The 20741-nt window shown below is 43.7% G+C and overlaps 1 protein-coding gene across 7 annotated transcripts in view; it reads right to left on the bottom strand.

Moving 5' to 3' along the window:
- The window catches only part of arhgap12b (Rho GTPase activating protein 12b), a 65971-nt gene extending 47122 nt beyond the window's left edge, over positions 1-18849 (bottom strand). For 6 of the 7 annotated variants that reach the window (XM_084341319.1, XM_084341321.1, XM_084341323.1 and 3 more), the window contains exons 1-2: positions 18691-18849; positions 12596-13365 (exon numbers count right to left, since the gene is read on the bottom strand). In XM_084341319.1, coding sequence (XP_084197445.1) covers positions 12596-13273 — 678 coding nt within the window. In that variant the 5' untranslated portion in view covers positions 13274-13365; positions 18691-18849. The remainder of the gene's footprint in view (positions 1-12595; positions 13366-18690) is intronic. The other variant, XM_084341320.1, reaches the window with a different exon arrangement.
- Positions 18850-20741: the final 1892 nt, after the last annotated feature.

Here is a 20741-nt window from a genome sequence, read left to right as displayed (position 1 = left end):
TTTCATGTAGATCAAATCATGAGTGCCTTTCTGCAAGCAGGTTACATCCAAGATTAATCAGAGACCAGCCATGTGCCTAAAAGACACAATTTAAAGGATATCCTCATTAATACATCCCTGTGACATTGACACAATTTAATCTGTGTCAACTAGGGATGTCACAAATTCTATTTTAAAACAAACATCGATGAAAATGAGCCCTCAATGTAGACAATCGAAATCAAATGCTGTATTGGCGATCCCCTTCCTGCAAAGGAGGACACAGCTAGCCTACTGTTAGACACTTATCCTGTGTGCAGGAAGACAAACAAGTGACTGGTATTAAGGAAATTAATTCCGACGACATCTGTTTCAGAGATCCTTTATTACAGGGTTAATCAAAGTCCAGACTACAAGTCATTTTTATTGATCAACAAATTGTTAGTGACGTTAATAAACGGTATAGCTCGAGATCATTCACAGCGACAAAGGATATGTGGACCAACAGTTCCTTGTGTATTCAAGGGCACTTGAATGACAGGTGCCTGGGCATAAAAAAAATCTAACTATAGCATAGCCGTCAGTGCTGACAACATTATTTTAAAATGAAAACTGAATCGAATCGTGACCTTAAAATTGAAAGTCAAATCGAATTATGGGTTCGGAGAATCAAGACACCACTAATATCAACACGTCACCAATGAAGTCTGAATGATTTTTTTTTTTTTTTTTATTTCTGAAGCCATGGTTTGATGAATTGGTTTGTTTAACACTTCAAAAGAATTGGAGAAGGGAACTAAAGCATTATGTCAACAGAAAGAGGTGCACAAGGTTGGAAGGACAGCTTTGGCACACACACACACACACACACACACACACACACACACACACACACACACACACACACACACACACACACACACACACACACACACACACACACACACACACACACACACACACACACACACACGTTTTGCTTCTAGTCAGCTAGATAGTGCTGACCTGACCAAGGTCCACAACAAATCAGAGAAAAAACAGTTACCATGCTTTGAAAGGGATGGGGGAGACAGAAATATGAACCTGAGATACTGGATTATGGAAGGTTTTGGGGCATTACTGTTGACTGAAGTAGATATAGACGATTCTGTGCGTTTATGACTCAAACTTTGCAATCCCTCTCTGACGGCATAATCAACAAGCAGTCAATCAACTATACAAGAGGGGATCAAACTAGCCAATGGTGTTGTGGAGCCAACAGAGCATGAAGGGAACACTGAGACATCCGTTACCGCTGGCATATCCATTTCATTAATGGACAGTGGGAGTGCCTCTCTGCCAATCAAATACAAGGGCACTGAAAGGCTGCTGGCCTTGGAAGTCTCTTCTGTGAACACTGATCAGCCTCCTAGTGCCTCTGCTTTATCTGGGAGCTATTTCTGACCAGCTTTGAGGAAATGCACAGAGACATGTACTGTATCCCCCCAAAAGGCAGAGCTCTGTTGGCAAACTCCCTGCTGTGCCCAAAGCCCATCTGAGTGCAATTATAGGATGTGTGTTAATGCTGTGTTAAAATTGGATTTGCTGTTTGAAATTACTGTTTGGGTACAGAGCCACAAAGCTGGCAGAAGGATCCAGACTGATCCACAGTGGTGTAGTGTGCACCCTCTCTGTATCCCCTTTGTTTGTCACTGTAGTATCTCTGTTCAGTGACAGCTGCTAGTGGAAAGTTCTGAGGACAAAAACACAGAGTTTCTAGAAAGTCAATTCAGTGGTCAAAATCACGAGGCTGTTACAGGACTGTAGCAGCAGCACGTCCTCAGCTACGAGTGTACAAATGACCTACAAACCCAGAACTGACTATTAAACACAACAATGAATCCGTAATCGAGAACGATAAACTAAGCAGCACCAAGTCATCTACAGAAAACAGAGGTTAAACACATAGTAACTCATCTACACTTTTCCACAAGCCTGTACACTCCAAGCAGACATCCAGCACTGCTGCATGATGGTGACAGACCAATTCTAATCTCCTTTTCGCAGTAAATGACCTCTGGCAAGACAGACACGAGCTGAACCATTTCAGCGCTGATCGATTCACAGCTCATCCTTTGTCTCTTTGGCAGCCACACCAAGTAATTAGCAATAGCAGTGGCATATGACAGAGACAATACGTGCCCCTTGATACTCAAAGACGCCCACGTTCCAATGCTTCCACCGGTCCTCGCACATGCCAGCAGCAGCTGTACCGCTCCTGAGGGAAGCAGTGAGAGCAGAGAAATACTGGATAGTGCACAAATATTGTCTTTGATCTGCAGTTATGTGCCGTGTTGTTGCACAAATATCACTGAGAGATACAAGCTGTTATCCAAAGAGACAGAATGCAACAAGTCAAAGAGCAGCCAAAGCTTGTGAATGGAGGCGAGTGTTGAACAGGAAGGTGAAAGAATAGAAAAGATACACTTCTGTTACACAACAGATCAGAGTTTTCCTCATGCTGAACTCAGTAACAGTTTGATTTATTCCGTGATTATTCATTGATAACCAGCTACACAGGATTCCCTCTTATGTGATATGTAACATCCCAAATCACATTACTCATATTCAGTTTCTGTGTTTTAGATATAAAAGATGTGAAACTAAACAACAGTTCTCGGATGGACAACATGATAAGCATTTTAACAGGAGTTTTCAACTTTAGTATCATGAATATCAGTCAGTCTCCATGCAGGCAAAACACCAGTGTGGGCGAGAAACAAGGTGAGGGAAATAAACACAAAGACGAGCACTGTGGGGAGGGACGGCTACTTTAGCACTTTGCTGACTCTGATCCCCCAAGGTGGAATCGGAGGTAATAGGAGAAATCCGGAAACAGGGCACACCACACAGAAAGCACCACATAGCACAGCAGGGGCCAAAAATGCTTTTATACCCAGAAAGCGATATCTAAATGGCTTCACCATCATCGTGCCAGAAGCCAGATGCATATAACACAGACAGCTTTGGAAAAGATACTTAGGAAAACAGTTCCCCAGACCGTGATCGCTGTCCTCAGAGGGCTGAATGTAAGCATAGCTCGACCTGTCCGCTCATCCAAAGCAAGAGGCCGCTGGGGGGAAAATGACTAGCAGCTGTTAAAAAGGCTCTGGACACAGCCAGCATCAGTTATGCAACTCTGCACTGAGAGCCCAGTGCCCGGAACATCATCACTTGTATGCAAACACAGACCTCTGTGGATAACACAGCGGAGTGCGGTCAAGTTACTTGCTAAATAAATCCCACACAAAAACACCCACACGTGCCCAACACCATATCAAACCCATAACAGCACACAAAACAGTTGGTGCCGTCAGTCTGAATGTTTTAAGTCGAAATGTAACAGGTAGAAGGGGCATAGAAAGAAATCACACTGGATGCCAAAAATGTCCCAGAGAGCCAAACAGATCCGGGGAGGTTTCTGGCTGAGAGAAAGAGAGGGAAGGAGAGGGAACAGGTAAATAAATCACTGCTTTCAAAAGCAGGCCAGCTAGCTTACCTTCTCTGGGTACATGCTGTCCCAGTCCACCGAGCTATTGTGGTGAGCCAGGCCCAGAGAGAGGGACAGTGAGCGACAGGAGAGGGACTTAATAAACCGCGGCGAGCAGTGGAGTGAGGAGAAGAGAGGGAAAGAGCAGGACTGAGCAAATTAAATAGGTGATGTATCCTCGTCATCTGCTCCACGAATAAATGTCATGCTGCATCACAGGCTGACAGGCAGAGCAGCTTTATAGACACTGGAGTGGAAAGAACTACAACCAACTGCTTAGACTGAGAGAGGAAGACTTGAATCTCCATCCTGTCAACTGTGTTCGTCAGTGACGAGAGCACTCCTGCAGTTTAGTCCATCCTAAACCAGCTCGCCAACAATCAAATTCTTAAAGTTTACATTTATAACCTCGCTTTGGTAGAGCCATAAAGAAGTCAGGTGAAGTCCCATGAAGTCAAATTGATGTTTAATGCTACATCACATATGTCACATATTTTATAGTTCACCTATATGCCAGGATCAGGTCCAAGAATGGCAAAGAAGTTGTTTTGTAGGTATTTAAATGGCATTTTACAGTTTGTTACTTCTTGGAAAATGATAAAAAAAATGTTGATGACTCATTCTGTACTCGGGAGCATATACTAATTTGTATCCAGTAAAAATAAAAATAAATGTAATCATTTTGCCATGAATGTGTAAAATGGACGTGTTTCTGGTGGCCTCATGGATTACTGTATAGAAGCAGAGCTTTATAACTTTAACTCATTTGGGTGAAACTGGATCATATTTATGGAGGAAGTATTTTTGCTGTCATTCGGCTGCTCTGCCTCAACTCAGGATAGATAGCTGTTGTTGCTAAAGGTACTGCTAACTAGTGCGAACCAGCAGCCTCCCAACGAACACCTCAAGACCTGGGCCATAAGCAGCCTCCAAAAACAACAAGAGGGATGATATAATGAGTTTTCTGATGGACTTATTCCACTAGCTTTGTTGCTAAAGTGATCACTAACTGTTAGCGGTCCTATATGCTAACTCACCCCCATGGTGCTAGGAGCCAAACCCGGCATGAAAACCACCTAAGTACTGTATCACCCTTTGTCAAACCAACCTCCATCACAAGGAGCTGAGCTTCTCATTATATAAATCTATCTTGTCACATAAAACTCGAGTTTTTTAATGCTAATGGGTGATGAAGCGTTCAAAACCAAAAAGAATGAGCCCACCCACAAATCTCTCCATTGCCTTGACAGGCTGTGTGCTGCATAATGTACTGCAATTCTTGGTCCGAATTTCCTGTGCAGTCCTGCGGACGTGACGTCCGATGACGCTGAATGCACATCCTCGACGGCTTTCAACTTGGAAACGCGAAGAAGACAAGCGTGGTGGACCCAAACTAGTGTTTGGGTAGTAATGGATTCTGCTGCGGCCAGCAAACGACCCACCACCACACAAAGTCCACGAAAAAGTCATACTAAGAAGAAAACAAAGGTTTTATCAGCGGCATGTCGTGAGTCGAAACGAAATTACGACCAAAGCCGGGCTGGCACCCGGATACACATCAGATACGTGTTCGACTCATGGAGGCAGCTTCAACTTGAATTGGGACTTAAAACAGATGCTGACATGGCTCATTTCCTAGTAACCAGGTAAGAAAACATTACAGGTCATGTTTAGAGCTTGATTTGAAAATCATATGAGATCACAGAGGACTCGGAGTGACCTAACGTGCAAAGTAGCGTTAGCTGCGAACATGTAACTTAGTCCACCGCTGTGTAACACTGAATAGTTACAGACTGCGCATTTTCCGTGGTCCTTTAGTCTGAAACCAAATAGTTAGAAATATGTCCCTTTATATATGGGACCGAAAGCCCAACCTGTTACCCGGGAGGTGACGTTAGCAGCTGGCTGTAGCCACAAGCTAACGGTTTGTTTGTGTCTGTGTAGCAACATTAGCCGCTTACACACAGCAATCCCGTATCAGAGATGATATTTCTGTCCCCCAATATGCCATCTTTGCTTTCGCCTGTGCCTTTCAGACCGTAACGGTAAATCGCCGCGCTTGTGTGTTGCTACACACAGCGAGCCGGCTTCCCGGCTGCTTCATGTATGTAGGGGATAAGGCATCAGCTGCACTGCTGTGAAGAGTTCATGCGCACTCCCGCACTGGCTTGGCTGATGGCCGCAACGGCCGTCATGTCACTATTGAGTCTTATGCCCCAAGTTCCTTTAATGGGACCCCGTTGTTTTTATCTTGTGAACATGCACATGGGCGCAAGTGGGGACATGTTGTTACATCATTCCACTGATCAAGAGGTGCGTAATGCACGAAAAAGCACTCGGTAGGTTTGTTTGAGGTCAAGGATAATCTAAATGAATTTTGGAAAGCAGTGCTGAATATGAAGATAACTTTTGTTTGTTCACAAGAAAAAAACTGCAATGTCCCTTTAATCTCCACAAGCTAATCCACAGCAGTTCCATTGATTCTGTTCCAAAATCCTCTGTATAAATGCTGGTGTGACAAGGACCCTCAACAGAAATATCTGTCAGATATTAGCCTTTTATCTAAACACAATCATCTACAACTAACAACGTGTTTCATTAGTTTCATTTCAGATGAATCACATTAATTACCACAGTTTGAAGTGGGAGTTAGAATAAAGAATTGAAACAGCACTGACAATGTGCTGTCTGATGCAGCATTAAGTAGCTGCTACCCCAGCTTCAACAGCACCATTGGCATGACAGTATAAAATAATGATATTTTTCAAAAATGGGTTCCCACTGTGTGCCAAGAATAAAATACAGAGGTAAGCACTGAATATTTTATTACATTTTGTTGGCATCACTGGCTGCTTCCATCCAAAATTGCTGGTCTGAGAAATCTATGCCTTAAACCTCAAACAATGCCCTAAACAATGACATTAATGTAATTTAAGTAAACCACTGCATCCTTCTCACCTTTAGCCCACACTTCATGGAAAGAAGTGGTTAAGGAAAGGTTAAATCCTGAGCTGTACACAACACAACTGTGTCAACGCCAGCTCTTGTGGTCGTCTTGAAGGCTCAGCCCCGGGGGGCTTGAGGATTTAATCCTCTTGTTATATCACAGAGGCCTGTGTCAGGATGGATGTGGGGAATAAAAAAGGTGGTCACAGGTTGGAGTGCAGTACAGAAGCTCTGGGTTTCCTCACTGTTGTCCTACCCTTCACTGAGACCACATCTGACAACAATGCTCAGTGGTAAGAATGACGGCAGAGACGGGTGAACAGAGGGGAATACGAGGCTAAAAGTAGAAGAGGAAGCAACAGAGACAGAGTGAGTGAGAAAAGTAGAAGAGAAACTAGAATGTCCAGACAGAGGAAAGAGAAGAGAAATAGAAAAATGCAGGCAGGCGGATAAGCAGACAGACACACAGAGAGCTGCAGACTCTCACATGAACACAGCGGATGCACTATTTTCTCAAGTTTAATATTAGATTACGAAAAAGGTCCAGTGCTTCACTTTTGAGGGAAAAGAAGACCTTCATTGACTTAGCTTGCCTGTTGCCTCACTGTATGTGAGTGTGTGCGTGTAGGCACTGAGACAGGAATGTCAAGTATGCACTGGAAAACAAGCAGGGGCCTCCTTTTCAGCCCGTCCAGGAGTAAGACTCTCGGCAGAGCTCCAGATTATAGGGCACAACAGGCAGGAGATGGTTACACAGCACTGCTTGCACTTACATTTGGTGGTATATAGGAGATCATTATGCATTGAGAGCATGCACTTTCTTGTACTTACATCAAAAGATTTCAGCTTATTTGCAAATTGGCTGTAAAGAGTACTCTGCAGCAAATTTTAGACACCGCAGGCAAAGAATCCACTTAGCACAACGTGTAATTAGCAGGTTATGTGGCGTTGGGAGGTATAGATCTTTTCTGTACAGTAAACTGAAGAGCTTCCCAGGACCCTCAAGTGTGAGAGACAGAACCTCTAATCAGCCACCACACTGTCTTTTATATGAACAATACACACATTCTGCTTCACGTGGGAGAAAACTAACGTCACTGGACAATAATGATCCAATTCAGTGCACCAAAACAGCAGCAGTACTGATCAAACCTTTCTTGGAGTGAAAACATTTTTAAAGTGCACTTAGGTGTCCTGCTCACCCACACATAGCAGTCTATTTCAAAGCACCGCTAAGCCCCTGACACACATTGTGAGCCCTTTGCTCTGTTGCACAAGTCAGCAAACATAGAAGTTAGTAGAACCAAGCACAGAACACATGTGTGCATGTTGAAATACACAACAGTGCACGATGAACCATCCACCTACATTTAAGAACATCCCAATGGATGCTCAAGACATTCATGACATCAAGTTTGAATACTCTCCTCCATCTTTAATGGTGGCCTTGTAATGTTGTCAAGTCATTCATCTCACTGCAGCAGCCTTTCAGAGGTTTACGTCTCACAGGCTTCAACTTATCTCCAGATTCACCCAAACATGAAAGCATATCTGTCTGGCCTCCTGTCCCCAGGTCTCTGCCATCCCATGAGGACCCTTTCAGTGTACTTTGTCCCCGTCTCGCTACACTCACAAACCTCGCCCTCCCTCGTCCTACTCTTTCAGGCATCGGCAGCTAGCAAGGAGACCACACAGCAGGCTGAAGGCAGACAGACTCTGGCCTCAACTCAGCTGTTTCCTTTAGTTTTTAAACCCTCCGAGAATCTGTCCGGATACAATTACCTGCCTGTTATGTCACTGACTATAGTCATCCTTAAAGTGGATTCTCAAGGAGATTTCTGTGAAACAAGACCTGTCATACTAGACGAGTGACTGATCCAGCTTGTAACCTCAGGGAATGACTGATTTTATTATAAAACATGAAGCGCTGCATGGTACAGACTACAAGGAGTGCTTAACAGCTAAATGTGTTCCAACTATGAACGACATAGTGGGCCTATCAGTGGTTGGTATCTTGTTCGGAGTGTGATTGTGTGGAACGGTATAAAAACGGGGGCGTGGGGGCCTCTCAAGGTCTTTCTAATCAGACAGTGAGTGAGCGCAGGGCAGCCCGCTGGCTCCACAGTGCAAAGCCACAGACACAAACACATCCAGGGCCACCGCATCCTCCCCTCAGTGACACATCTCAGAGAAGGAAAACAACAATCTGGCCTCTCACACAATCCCACTGAGCAGCCATTATTCGCTCACTGAGCTTTGGAAATAAAAGGAGTTTCCCATCAAAAAGGACCAGTCCCACTCTCAAGAAGACATGAGTTAAAGAAGTCCAAAATAATCCAACTCAAAATAACTTACGAGACTCTGTGTGGTCATGTTTTTCTGCTGAATTTTAAAATAGGCAAAATGGCAGTGTCTTAAAAACTGAAATGCTGTAAAGAAACCCAATATGCTTATGTGAAAAACAGGCGTTTAAATCCTACGGTCTGCCACATTCTTTAAAGAAAACAAACACTCCATCCCACTGCCAGGTTCCTGAGAAGTGAGGAAAAGAGGTTTATTTTGCCAATCCCTTAAGAGCATAGGAGCTGTGCTATTAGAGGAGAGGGGAGCACTTGGTAACTAAATAGGATTCAGGAGGAGGCTGGCTGTGTCACCACACACCCCACCAGCCCCTCGTGGTGGTGAGGAGGTGGGGAGTGGACTATCGCGGTCTGCTGCTGCCACAGCACCAGAGATAAGCAAATTACATATGGAAAGCATGGAGGGACATAGAGGCGTTAATCGTCACCCCGAGATCAAATCTAATCAATTAGGGGTGGCCAGCTGGCACTCGAGGGGAAGCATGTCAGCGACAAATCCATCTTACAGATCCATTCATCCAACAGCTCCCTCTCTCCTTTACAGGGTGGGCATGTAAGGGAGAAGAACCTACAGTTTGTTTGTGGAGGGGAGACTGAAGGTGACATTTTTGGTGGTTGAATAACAGAAAAATGGAGAGTAAGCAAAAGAGCAACAAGACAGCATCTTTATTTTATCTAAAGGCCAATTTTTACATACCAAGTTTGGTTTACTTGTCTCAAGGAGCCCTGTTCTCCTCTTAAAAACAGTTGTATAATGTAACTGTGTGATGTATAAGGTGAGGTACTCTGATGAAAATGATGCTCCCTGCAGAACCACCTCTTTCTATTGTCTGATGACATCATCAAGGTTATTTCGACCTGGGCGTTGAGACTACAATCTTAGCAAAGTAAAAGCAAAATAAGGAAAGTTAGGAAAGAAGGGCTGAACAATTAATCAAAACATCATCTCTATTATGTAAAATGTGTCTTAACATACTAGGGCTGGGCAATATGGCCTTAAAATAATGCCCTGATATTTTTGGGATGAATTGTGATACATGCTACATCTCAATCATTTTGAAATCTCTTCAAAAGCGCTTCAAATTGCTCGATAACAAAATCAAATATAATGATATTTTTGCCAAATACATTGATATCCATACTGTGACAATATTGGTAGGGATGACTATTGGTACCATTTTTTAAACTAGAAATCATCAGAATTGTGAATATAATCACCGAATGGGTACGGGTATCAGAACAAGTAGATCAGTCTGGTAACAACATTTATGTCACGATACAACAACATCAAAAACCTAAGATCATACATAGTCTCACATCATGACTGACAATAAAACGCTGATATGTTGCCCAGCCCTACATTCAACGTGATCATCATCTGTCACATGGAAACGTTAGATTAGCCCACAGCTGAAGAAACAAAAAGAGTGCATCCTAACCCACACCACTCCACTCCTCCATAGTTCCTGCACTGTGTTGATCAAACTGGGCTCAATTACGGGAAGTGCAGCTGGGGTTTTATACTGGCTGAGAATGACTTCAGTCAACTTCACATTCAACTCTTGTCAAGAGTTGAGAGTATTGTAGTGGCGAGCTGAAAAGACCTGTGCATCATGCAACCGTGTTGTTTTGCTCTGTCTTCCTTTTCCATCACTGTTTCTCCACCTTTCCCTCCAGGTTTCCACTTACAGCTAAAATTGTTTCAGTGTAATGTGACAGATGTTCACAAGTTTATTTTTCAATTGCAAACTGCCTACTCAGAGCACTTTATATCTTGTTCAAATGGCAACTAATTTTAGGGGATCCTTATCGATTTGTCGATACAGCTGTGTTCCAAAGACACTCTTCACTCAAATATTGGTATCAACTTCAAAAATCTGCCATCATTCAGGCTCTGGTGAGCACTACTAACTCTGAAATCAATTTGTACAAGACAGTCACAAAACAATCCTCTCTCTCTCCCTCTCTCTCTCTTGCAGGCCGAGTTTGTTTGCAGCCGAGGAATGACAGGAAGCAGTGGAAGTAGGGGAGTTAAAAGAATTGCGCTTTTCGCAGGGTCATTCACTTGCCTGGCAACAGGCCGAACAGGACAAACTAACACAACACCACAAAAGGCACAAAGAGTGAGGGAGTGGGTTCCACCTGCCCCGGCCACCACAGACTGCGCTGAATCCTGTCTGCTGTCTGTTTCTTATCCGCCCCTTCAGCACTACTGTTGGCTGACAAAAAACACTCCAAAGAGCTGCCCATGCAAATGTAAATGCCTGAGAGTGAAATGTGTGTTTATTTTCGCCCGTGTGATTTGACAAGCGTGAAATTAATTCAAAAAGGTTGGTGTAGGCAGGCAGCAGCACGGAAAACAACCCTTTTCTCGCCCTGATAGGGGCTTTTGAGGTATGTCAATTCTGACCCACAAATCATTTAGCTGTCCTCCGTGTGGGGCTCTGAAGTTGTAAAGTGTTTGCTGTGCTTCCATTCTCACTTGCCTTTCCTTGACATGGCCCATCACACATGGCAGTCACACCCACACACGCTTTCACTCACACAGTGGTCCCCACGGCGGGGCGACTGGGGGCAACAGACTGATCCTCCGCAGATATGACCTAGTTTCTATTCAAGCCTGTCTCTCTTTGTTCACTCATGGTGGAGGAGGCTGCTGCAGCCTGTGGAACAAAGAACACAAGCAGCACTTGGAGCCTTCAAACAAGCTGACCCTGCCTAGATACAGCCACCCCAAAATGGCTCCTTCTTTTTCTGCTTTGATCTACCTTAGCTGCAGACGGGGGAGGATAAGCCCCAGTTCCTGCAGTCTTCCACCCATTCTCCTGGCTCAGAAGGATGAGACAAATATCATGGAGGTGGGAGGAGGCCTGAGTTATCAATTGTGGGACTGCAGGGATGGGGGGAGGGAAAGAATTTATTTAATTTATTTGTCTGGGGCACCAGGAAGTTTGGATCCATACACAGGGCTTACTTTACGCCGATACCAAACCCCTTGCAGAGATTATCTGCCTCACAGGCATTAGTTTTGGGCGTGATAATACCTTTACACACATTTCTGTTGCACAAACAAGTTTAAAAGCATAAGCGACAGCAGTGCTACAAAACTACACCACCAAGCAGTTGTGTGTGGCTTTTCTTTGTATCAAATGTACCTGAAGACTCTCAATTACAGAACCCTTCATTAACAGTGGAGCTGTGAACAGACCATTTAGTATTTAATGACTCGACTGAAACAGCCCCCTCCCCAAAAAATGCACATCTGCACAAGCCAGGCAACTTACGCTTCAAGGCCAACAGTAGAGGAATTTAATAAGCACCAGCAACTGCTGCCATTTTCGTCAAATCTGGCAAATGAGGCACAACATTTTTTGAGGTCAAGTGTTTTAGATCTGATGAATAAATGCAGCTCTGCAAGAGACAGCCAGTGAAGAACATGCAATCTGTTATATCAATATCGCAGAATCTGATGGGAGCAAGGGCGGTTATCTGCAGCCATCCCCAGAGAACAAAATCAGCACAGGGTGGGAAATAAACCAGGGAGAATAGAAGAAAGGGAACAGAAGGCACAACCGAGGTTACAGTGAAGGACAAAACCAGTGGTGCCTTTGAGAGTCAGTCCTCAAAATTTCCTGTTTAGAAGGCAGCAAAGACAGAAGAAAGAGCCTCTTTGCATTGTGTGCAGTGCCCTTACAAACTCCGGAATTGAGTTTGCATTGCTTATTCACTTAAAAACAACCCAAGAAAGGACAAAAGCAGAAAGATTAAAGAAGCAACTTACCTGCATGTGTTCTGTTGAGCTGCTGCTCAGCTCGTCCCCAGACTCGGAGTCATTGAGGAGCTTGTTCAGCCCCTCTGCTGGCATGTCACTTGGTGGGGAGGTCTTGTCACTATCTAGACTTTTGTTGAGGCTGTTCCCCACTTTGAGTGGAGGTGAATCTGCCCGTGTCCTTGGCAACGTGGAATTGTTGGTGTGGTGGTGGTTGTTGTTGTTGTGAAGAAGTACCAGTTCGGCTACCACCTTGCAGTGATGGGGACTTCCCAAATTCTGATTAGCATCCTTGGGCAGAGCTGGTGGTGTGACACGATCAGAGGATGGCGACGGGGTGGAGGAAGGCGACGGACGCCCAAAGCTGGACATCTCCGGGTGGGATCTGTTGAGGTTTTCATTGGATGCACGGCAGATATCCAGAACGGTGGGCTTGGCCCTCACTGCGGGCTTCTGGGGAGGCATGAGCGCCCGACGCACCTCCTTTACATACTGCGCTGGCACGTAAAAGGCCTTTGTGCCCTCCTCCTTCTTCACCTGCCACCAGTCCTCATTGGTCTTCTTCACCAACATGTACCACTCTCCCTGGCGGATCGTCACCATCTTGTCTTTGGCCTTGTACTCATAGTCGTACTCCACCTCGATGTAGACGTGGCCCGGGGCGATGGGCAGCCCCTCTCTGTCAGCCATGACTGCCGGAACACACACTTGAACTCTGACCTCAGCTGCTCAGCGACCCAGGCCTAGAGGGCTCCTCATCTCTGACCGGAGAAACTGCTGCGCTGCAGGAGATAAGAAACACAGGGAGGGTTTTTTTTTTTCTTTCAGTTAAATGTCACAAGCAAATTTTTGAGGCACAAGCCCTTTAGAAGGCAATAGACAATCACCAAACCACGTAAACATTCTCGCATTTCTTGTACAAACCACCAACCCTGTCAACCCCAACACTATTACTCACCTGATTACCACAAACCACAAAGTACTACCACTTTAACACACTCACAGTATGACATGAGCTACTTCCAGACAGACGTACTTTATTGGTCAGTCAAGTAAAGAACACCACATGAAAACTCCTCCCTCTGATCATCAAAAACCACAACAGACAGTCAACACTGATTGCTCTGGTAAGTGATATCACTGCTAAGGATATCCAGCCTGGTAACCTGATCACCCTCTGTGGAGCTGAAGGTGATGACAACATGACCCCACACGCTGATCCTGCATGCGATTCAGTGACTACAATGACTCCCTGGAGCTCACATTCCCTCAGAGACTGCATCCAAAAATAAAGTGCGTGTCTTTTTAAAGATTCTGCAGTTTGGCATCATTACACATTAATGCAGTTACAGGACACAAGTCAGAAACCTTTAAAGAGCTGTGGGCGAGCTACTCGATTTATCATACACAGCATGTGAGTAAGAGGACAGCTGGGCCCTCACCACTCCTGTAGGGTTTGTTTTGGGACGAGGCCTGTCATTGATCCGTCTGTCAGAGAGTCTCCCTTCGTCTGTAAACCTAAATAAATACCTGGGCGCTCCCTCTGCCGCCGAGCTCCCCGCATATCAAATTCTTCCTCCCTGAAATAGTATCCGCTGTGGACCGACATCCTGGAAGTACAGGCGGCAAAAGCAGGTGCTTTTAGTGAGGCGTGAGAACACGCTGCTGAATCTATAAGAGGGCTGTGCTTATGTAAAGGAATATGAACACACATTCTGAAGCTCAGACTGACAGCTACACACCCAGAATAGATTTATGCTGAGAGCCGTCTGGGCCAGAGTGCAAGCCCATGAGAGATGAGCAACATATTCATAACAGGCTTAAATTGTTTCTCTTTTATCGGTTTCAACTATGTAAAACACACACACACACACACACACACACAACCACACGCACACAAAACCACACGCACACACACACAATGTCACGCCATCATCAGGCTGTGGCTCTTAGTGCGTGTGCCTGACAGCAGCCCAGTCCGGGCCTGTCCCAGTACCAGCGGCATCCATGATGTCAACGCACATGCCCAAGCCTTAATGAATGACTGCTTCTCAAGGAACAGTCACTGTCTGTTTTAATTGGTGTGAGCATTGCAATGAGTGTCACAAATCCTCATGTAACCCCACACAGACACAATCTACAGTTCACACCATCCCCAGAGGTGCCGGGGATGGAGTCAGGAGTCTGACAGAGCTTCAAGTCACGCACATGATAACAGCACTATCAACAATGCTCACTGACAGCCAATGTCCTAACCTCCTTACAGTGAGTTCAAAGTGCTCCTGAACTGTGTTTCTGCTGAGAGATTTGGAAAGCAAATTCAATCAATTCCAGTGAATTCTAAACGACCTGGCCTGGAATATAGCTTCCATTGACCCATTCAAGTTATCTGGTGAAAATTCTTGTATTTTTGCCATATCACATTTTATATAGCAGAAAACCAAATATCACAATGGAATTTTTTCCCAACATCGTGCAGCCCTAACCACAACTTTTATGCAAATTTGACCAATCATCGTTGTTTTCCATAAATTTTCACCAATTATAGTCGTTACATTTGCAAAACATTGAGCCATGCATATACGTCACCAAAATAACATCCTTATTTCCAGTTGTGAAGATAAAGACATGAAACACAAACATCTTGCTTTATTAGGGCTAATGACCACGCAAGACAAATATCTGATGTTCTGCACAAAAGCAGGGCAAACTGTTTTGGAGCATGTTGTGGTGGAAAAAGGAATTGACCGATATTGTTTTTGAAGGAGACCAATAACCAATATTTGGAACAGTTATACATTTGCAGTAAAAATGAAAATCATGGTGTCAAAATTGAGAATTACCAGTGATGGAATTTAACTAAGTGCCATCAACGCAAGTACTGTACTTAAGTACTATGTTGAGGTACTTTACGTGAGTATTTCCATTTCATTTTCAGCTACTTTATACTTCCATTTGGCTACATTTATCTGAAAACTTTAGTTGCTAGTTACTTTGCAGATTCAGATTATTTGATGTTGATTGGCTATTACTTGTGATGGGTAACCAATTACATAGTTTAGTAGACAGGACACTGAGTGATACCATTGGGGGTTACTAGAGACAGAAAGAGAGAGGATAATGCATCAGAACCAAAGTAACACAGTTTAAATCCATTTATTTAATTGACAATGGGATACAGAGAACACCACTAAAGCCAATCAGAATACAAAACATCAACCTCAATAATCGGCCAGGCCAATAATCAGTCTATTCATAGTGGAAAACACATGAAATGCATCGTTTGACTTACACTGGCTGAAACATGAAGACTGCAGACAATACACATACATTGACAGAGGCTGTTGCATCCAGATTATCTCAAGTGCTTTAAGAATCAAGGTGAGGTTGAATAAATAATATGAATGTTTAGTGGTGATGTTTGTGTAGTATTATCACAAAGTAGTAGCACTGTGATTGCCTTGTTTGTGTGGCAAACTGAAAGGATAGTTCAGAAATAAAAAAGTCTCACATAGATGGAGAAAAAATGTAAGAGCTCTTTTTATAATTTCCACATGCTCCTGCAATTTCATTGCAAAAAAAACACCAAAAAACTCCCTTGGAAAAGCCAGAAAAATCTTGAAGGGACTGTTTAACCATGTGTACTGCATTGTATGATAACAGATAAAACCTGAAAGTGACATGACGGTGCCAGAGTACGAGAAGGTCACGCTGTTAGTTTTTATCCAAAGATAACTTTGTCTGTTGGATTACCAGCAACTGTCCTCTTCATACCATTAGCATCTGAAGTGGGAGACACTTAGCCAAAAGATTAAGGCGCCAAAACATACAACAGTACAACCAGGCAGCATCAAATAGCTGATTAAATGACAAAATATTAAGTAACTCTAACTGTCTTTCTGCAGCCAATCAAAAGAGAAACCATAAAAACCAGACAGGAGCTGGCAGGAGATCACGCATGACATCACTCACCTCTGCAGAAGCCCACAACTGAGTCACCACGACAAAAACTTACTGTTACACTGACTCAGACACAATACAGCAGAAATTTACAACTCCACTCTCCCCCTCGCTCAACTGCTGCGGCGTCTCAGAGCTCTGGCAGAGGGCCCGAGAGAGTAAATTTCACTGCAAATGAATCACCGTCCCCGCATGGTGTCAGAGTAAAGTGAAGTCTCAGAGGAGTGTGTTGGCCAACTTGTTGCTTCCGTGAAGACCCAAAGGATGCTGCTCATGTTGGCACAGCTCATTACAGCAGTGACTTAAACACTACTGTCCATCTGTCATTGTCATTTTTTCGTTTTGGGAATTATTCAAGTGAGGACTAAGCTGTCGTTAACAATATGTCTTATGAATTTGTTTTTCATCAGGTTTGACTGTATGTCCTCACTTGTTCATGCTATTATACAGCAGCCAGACATTATTCAGCCCTCAACTATTAGATGACCATCAGATTTTTCACAACTTTATGTTGATTGTGTTGCTTGTCTTCAGGGCTGCAGGGTACGACTACTTTGGTCACACGTGTGCCCAGAAGTTGGTCAGGTGTTACTAAACATTTTCATTGATTGCACTGGTGCACCTGAAATGTATTATATGTATATATGTATATAGCCTTATCACTAAGTTTAAACCTTTATGTCAATGAATGTTTTGTTTTTTATAATAGCCATATAATATTTTAGGTTTATTTATTTGCGTTTCTCAAGCACTATAAACAATAGCGCTTTTAAGCAATTGAGGTTACTGCAATTTCTTGTTGCATGTGCTGTGATTTTAATAAGAAAAAAAATATCTGTACATGTTTTCCTGTTTACAATCATTTATATAAAGTCTTCAGATGTCAAATTAAGATGTATAATTGGGTGCACCTAAACTATGTGCTGGTAAACCTAAACAGAAAAGTTAGGCACAACAGTGTTACCAGTGTAAAAAGTTAGTCCCTGAACGTTACTGCAAAAATATGACTGCATTTTATCTGCAGTCATATGTCACTCTATAGAAAACATCAATAAAATAGATGTGGTTCATTCAGGGAAAATCCCACTCATGACTATTCCCATAGGAAAGGTTATTTAAAAAATGTTTGTGCCCCTTGCCCACATGGGTATGTCTGAACTGCAATGCTAGAAATCAGTGTCATCCAGTTAGAAAAGCACCTGTATAACCTGCATTATGGCAAAGAATTATAACAGCACTCAAAGCTAGCTGTCAGTTAAGGTTAATGGCTGGCAGATAATCAAGGTACTGCATTGGCTCAGAGATCACGACCTGTGCTTTTGTCTGCTTACATCTGCAGACCAGCCACTGTAGCAGCAAAACACCCTGAGACTCGGACTGCCTTTGTCCCTGTGCTTCATTCAAAACAGATGTGGCCGAGCATCATCCACTCCAACATGTGCTGCTGCTGCTGGCTGCTGCATTTTACTCCATCTATGCGGCTTCTTCCCTGCATATTTGTTTATGCACGATATGAAAACAGTGTTCTTTTGTTGTTAGGCAGTGTAAAAGCCCTGCAAACAAGCACCGTGGGTGTAGAAATTGTTGGGGCTGAGCGGCCAGAGCATGCCTGGGAGGGTGGCGGTGGTGAGGGGGGCCATAGGTGGGGGGCAGGGCCCCTTCCAGCCCCACACAGACTGCAGAAATACAACACAAAGGAGTTTAATCCATGTGCATTCATAACAAAGGACCCGGACTCGACATCACCAAGGATTCCCAGGAGCGAGAGAAGGGCAGGGACGTGCCTGCCGGAGAAAGCCCCCCTGAACGGGGACAAACAGCCCAAACACACCGCGACAAAATAAGATGAACCTATGTGTAGGTGTGTGTCACACCGGCTGATGCTATCACGTGGAATGTTTAATTACCCGCCTGTTAAAATATCCCAAATGTCCTGAACTGGTCGCATTTCGATTCATTACCGACGGGAGACGTTTGAGTGACAATTTCCAGAAGCTTCGTGTGTGGACAAAAGCACTGCAGGTTCACTGACACAAACCCTCCGATCTGCAACAGCGTGCATAGCAACAAAGTAACTCCGACAGAAGCCAATAGCCTCTCGCTGACCAGGCGACGAGCAGCGCCACGCGAAACGGACACATACTAACCTCGAATAACTCCAGAGGTGTCTCCGTGTGGTGCGTCGACCGTGGAGATAGTTAGCAGGAACTTTTCCCACCTATTTTGGTGTCAGCAGCTCCGACTGAGTCCGCAGCAGACCTCCACTCAGTCGGTCTGTTCGCAATCCCCCGCCTCTCCACACTCTGTCAAACCGTGTGCGGCTCAACGAGCCATATCCGGTCACAACCTTCAAAGTAAAGCTTTAGCCGAAGAACGTGGCTTATGTTTTGTTTCTAGGGTCTCTTTAATTTCTCTGTTTTGGATGACACTGTTTCACACTTTGATTTGATTTGGGGGGAAACATGACACCTTTATTAATATGTGTGGTGGAGGCTGTTGATACCAATGATTATACTTCGTAAATTCAAAGAAAGCATGAAAAAGTCTTTAAAAAAAGTGTCTTATAAAGCGTCTTATATCCAAACAATCACAAGTTCACAACCAAGTAAAAATGTACAAGAATTGCTATAGCCCCAAATACATAGGCATACATACACACACATATACTGTATTTTCTCTAAACACGGGTGCCATTTAAAGGTGTTAAAGAGGTTATTAGAATGAATTTGAAACTTTAATATGTAAATCTTTCATAAAAAGACTACTGAATGTCATGCAGTATTGTAAATGGGGCTATACATTGTTAAATGTAAATGTGACCACTGTTAAATCCAATTTCCCATGTACCCACAAGTTGACTTATTTTGGGAATAGTTTATTTTATTTTGAAGTCAAATTCGACAGAGATCCGTGTTTAGTCAGTGTGCTTCCGTTCAGCTTGACGTGCTTGTGGTCTTTAACCCAGCAGACGCTGGTCTGTCGCTCCCCACCCCACCCGTCTGTCACCGCTGATAGACGGCGTCCAGAACCCCGCGGCCGGCCTTTAAACGCCTCGCTGTCCGGTGCCCCCCAACCCGGGGTGTGTGGACAGCCGGGGGTCTTTGATGGAGTTCCAGGGGATCCTCTGTTAAAACTGTTTCTATGTCACTTTTATTCAAGTCCCTGAAAATCATTGCAGTTATAGCCTAAGAATAACTATTTCAAAATAGAATTTCAATTAAAGCCATAATCTAAATTTGTAGGATAAACATGTGAAGATGAAAATGTCCCCTCTCTCCTATCCTCAGCCGAGCTCTATCTGGCAATCACAGCAGGGAGTCTCACCATGTGAGGAGGATCATGAATGATTTAGTGCCTGGATGATCCAGGAACACAGCAAGTCTTCATGGAGAACACTCAGACTATGGAAGACTGAAATTAGCCTGAGGCAGCCAGGCTTACAGTTTACATTATTTCAGAATAATGTATGAATTTGGTCTACACAGTCATTTAATCACATCATTGCTCATTGTTTGTTTGCATATTTGTGTAAAAGCACACCCTGTTGGTGTAGGCAGGGAAGTGACAGACATGGTGATTCCTGTTACTTCCAGCATTGTTCGCTGAAATCTAACGACTGATGTGCATGTTGATATGAAAATAATGAAAGTGAAACACCATACAGAGCTCATTATTTACTCCTTACGCGTTGGTCAGGATATCATAGGGAAGTCATTCATTTTCATTTAAAATAGTAGTGTTTAATTTGTGGTTTCCCAGCTTTCTATTTACTTTCAAAAACCTGTGACCCATTTATACAAGTTAACAGTCTCAAACTTGTGTTTAGGATCCAGCCTATATTCGGACAATACTTCAAACACATTAAAAAAGGCTGTGTGACTCAAATCCTCTTATTGTAGGTAAATAAATAAACTACGATTAGGTTTCCAATTTAAATTTAATATCTCTAGAATAGAAACTTGACTTGAGATCCAAATCTACAAAAACCTCCTGTGGCAACAGACTGCAGTTTTCAGTGTGCTCAGTGTTTGAACCATACATGTACAGTGCTGTCGTAACCTGGACAAACTGTACAAGCACTTTGATTCAAAGACTTTTTAACATTAAGTCAACAGTAATACATCATTTGAAAGCATTTGAAGAGGTTCTTTTTAACAAAAAGCTCACGAGTGACAAAAACAAGTGGCACATTCAGGGG

Source organism: Pagrus pagrus (assembly GCF_965226575.1).
Source record: "Pagrus pagrus genome assembly, chromosome: 20".
Classification (NCBI taxonomy): Eukaryota; Metazoa; Chordata; class Actinopteri; order Spariformes; family Sparidae; genus Pagrus; species Pagrus pagrus.
This window is presented reverse-complemented; position numbering and strand designations above follow the sequence as displayed.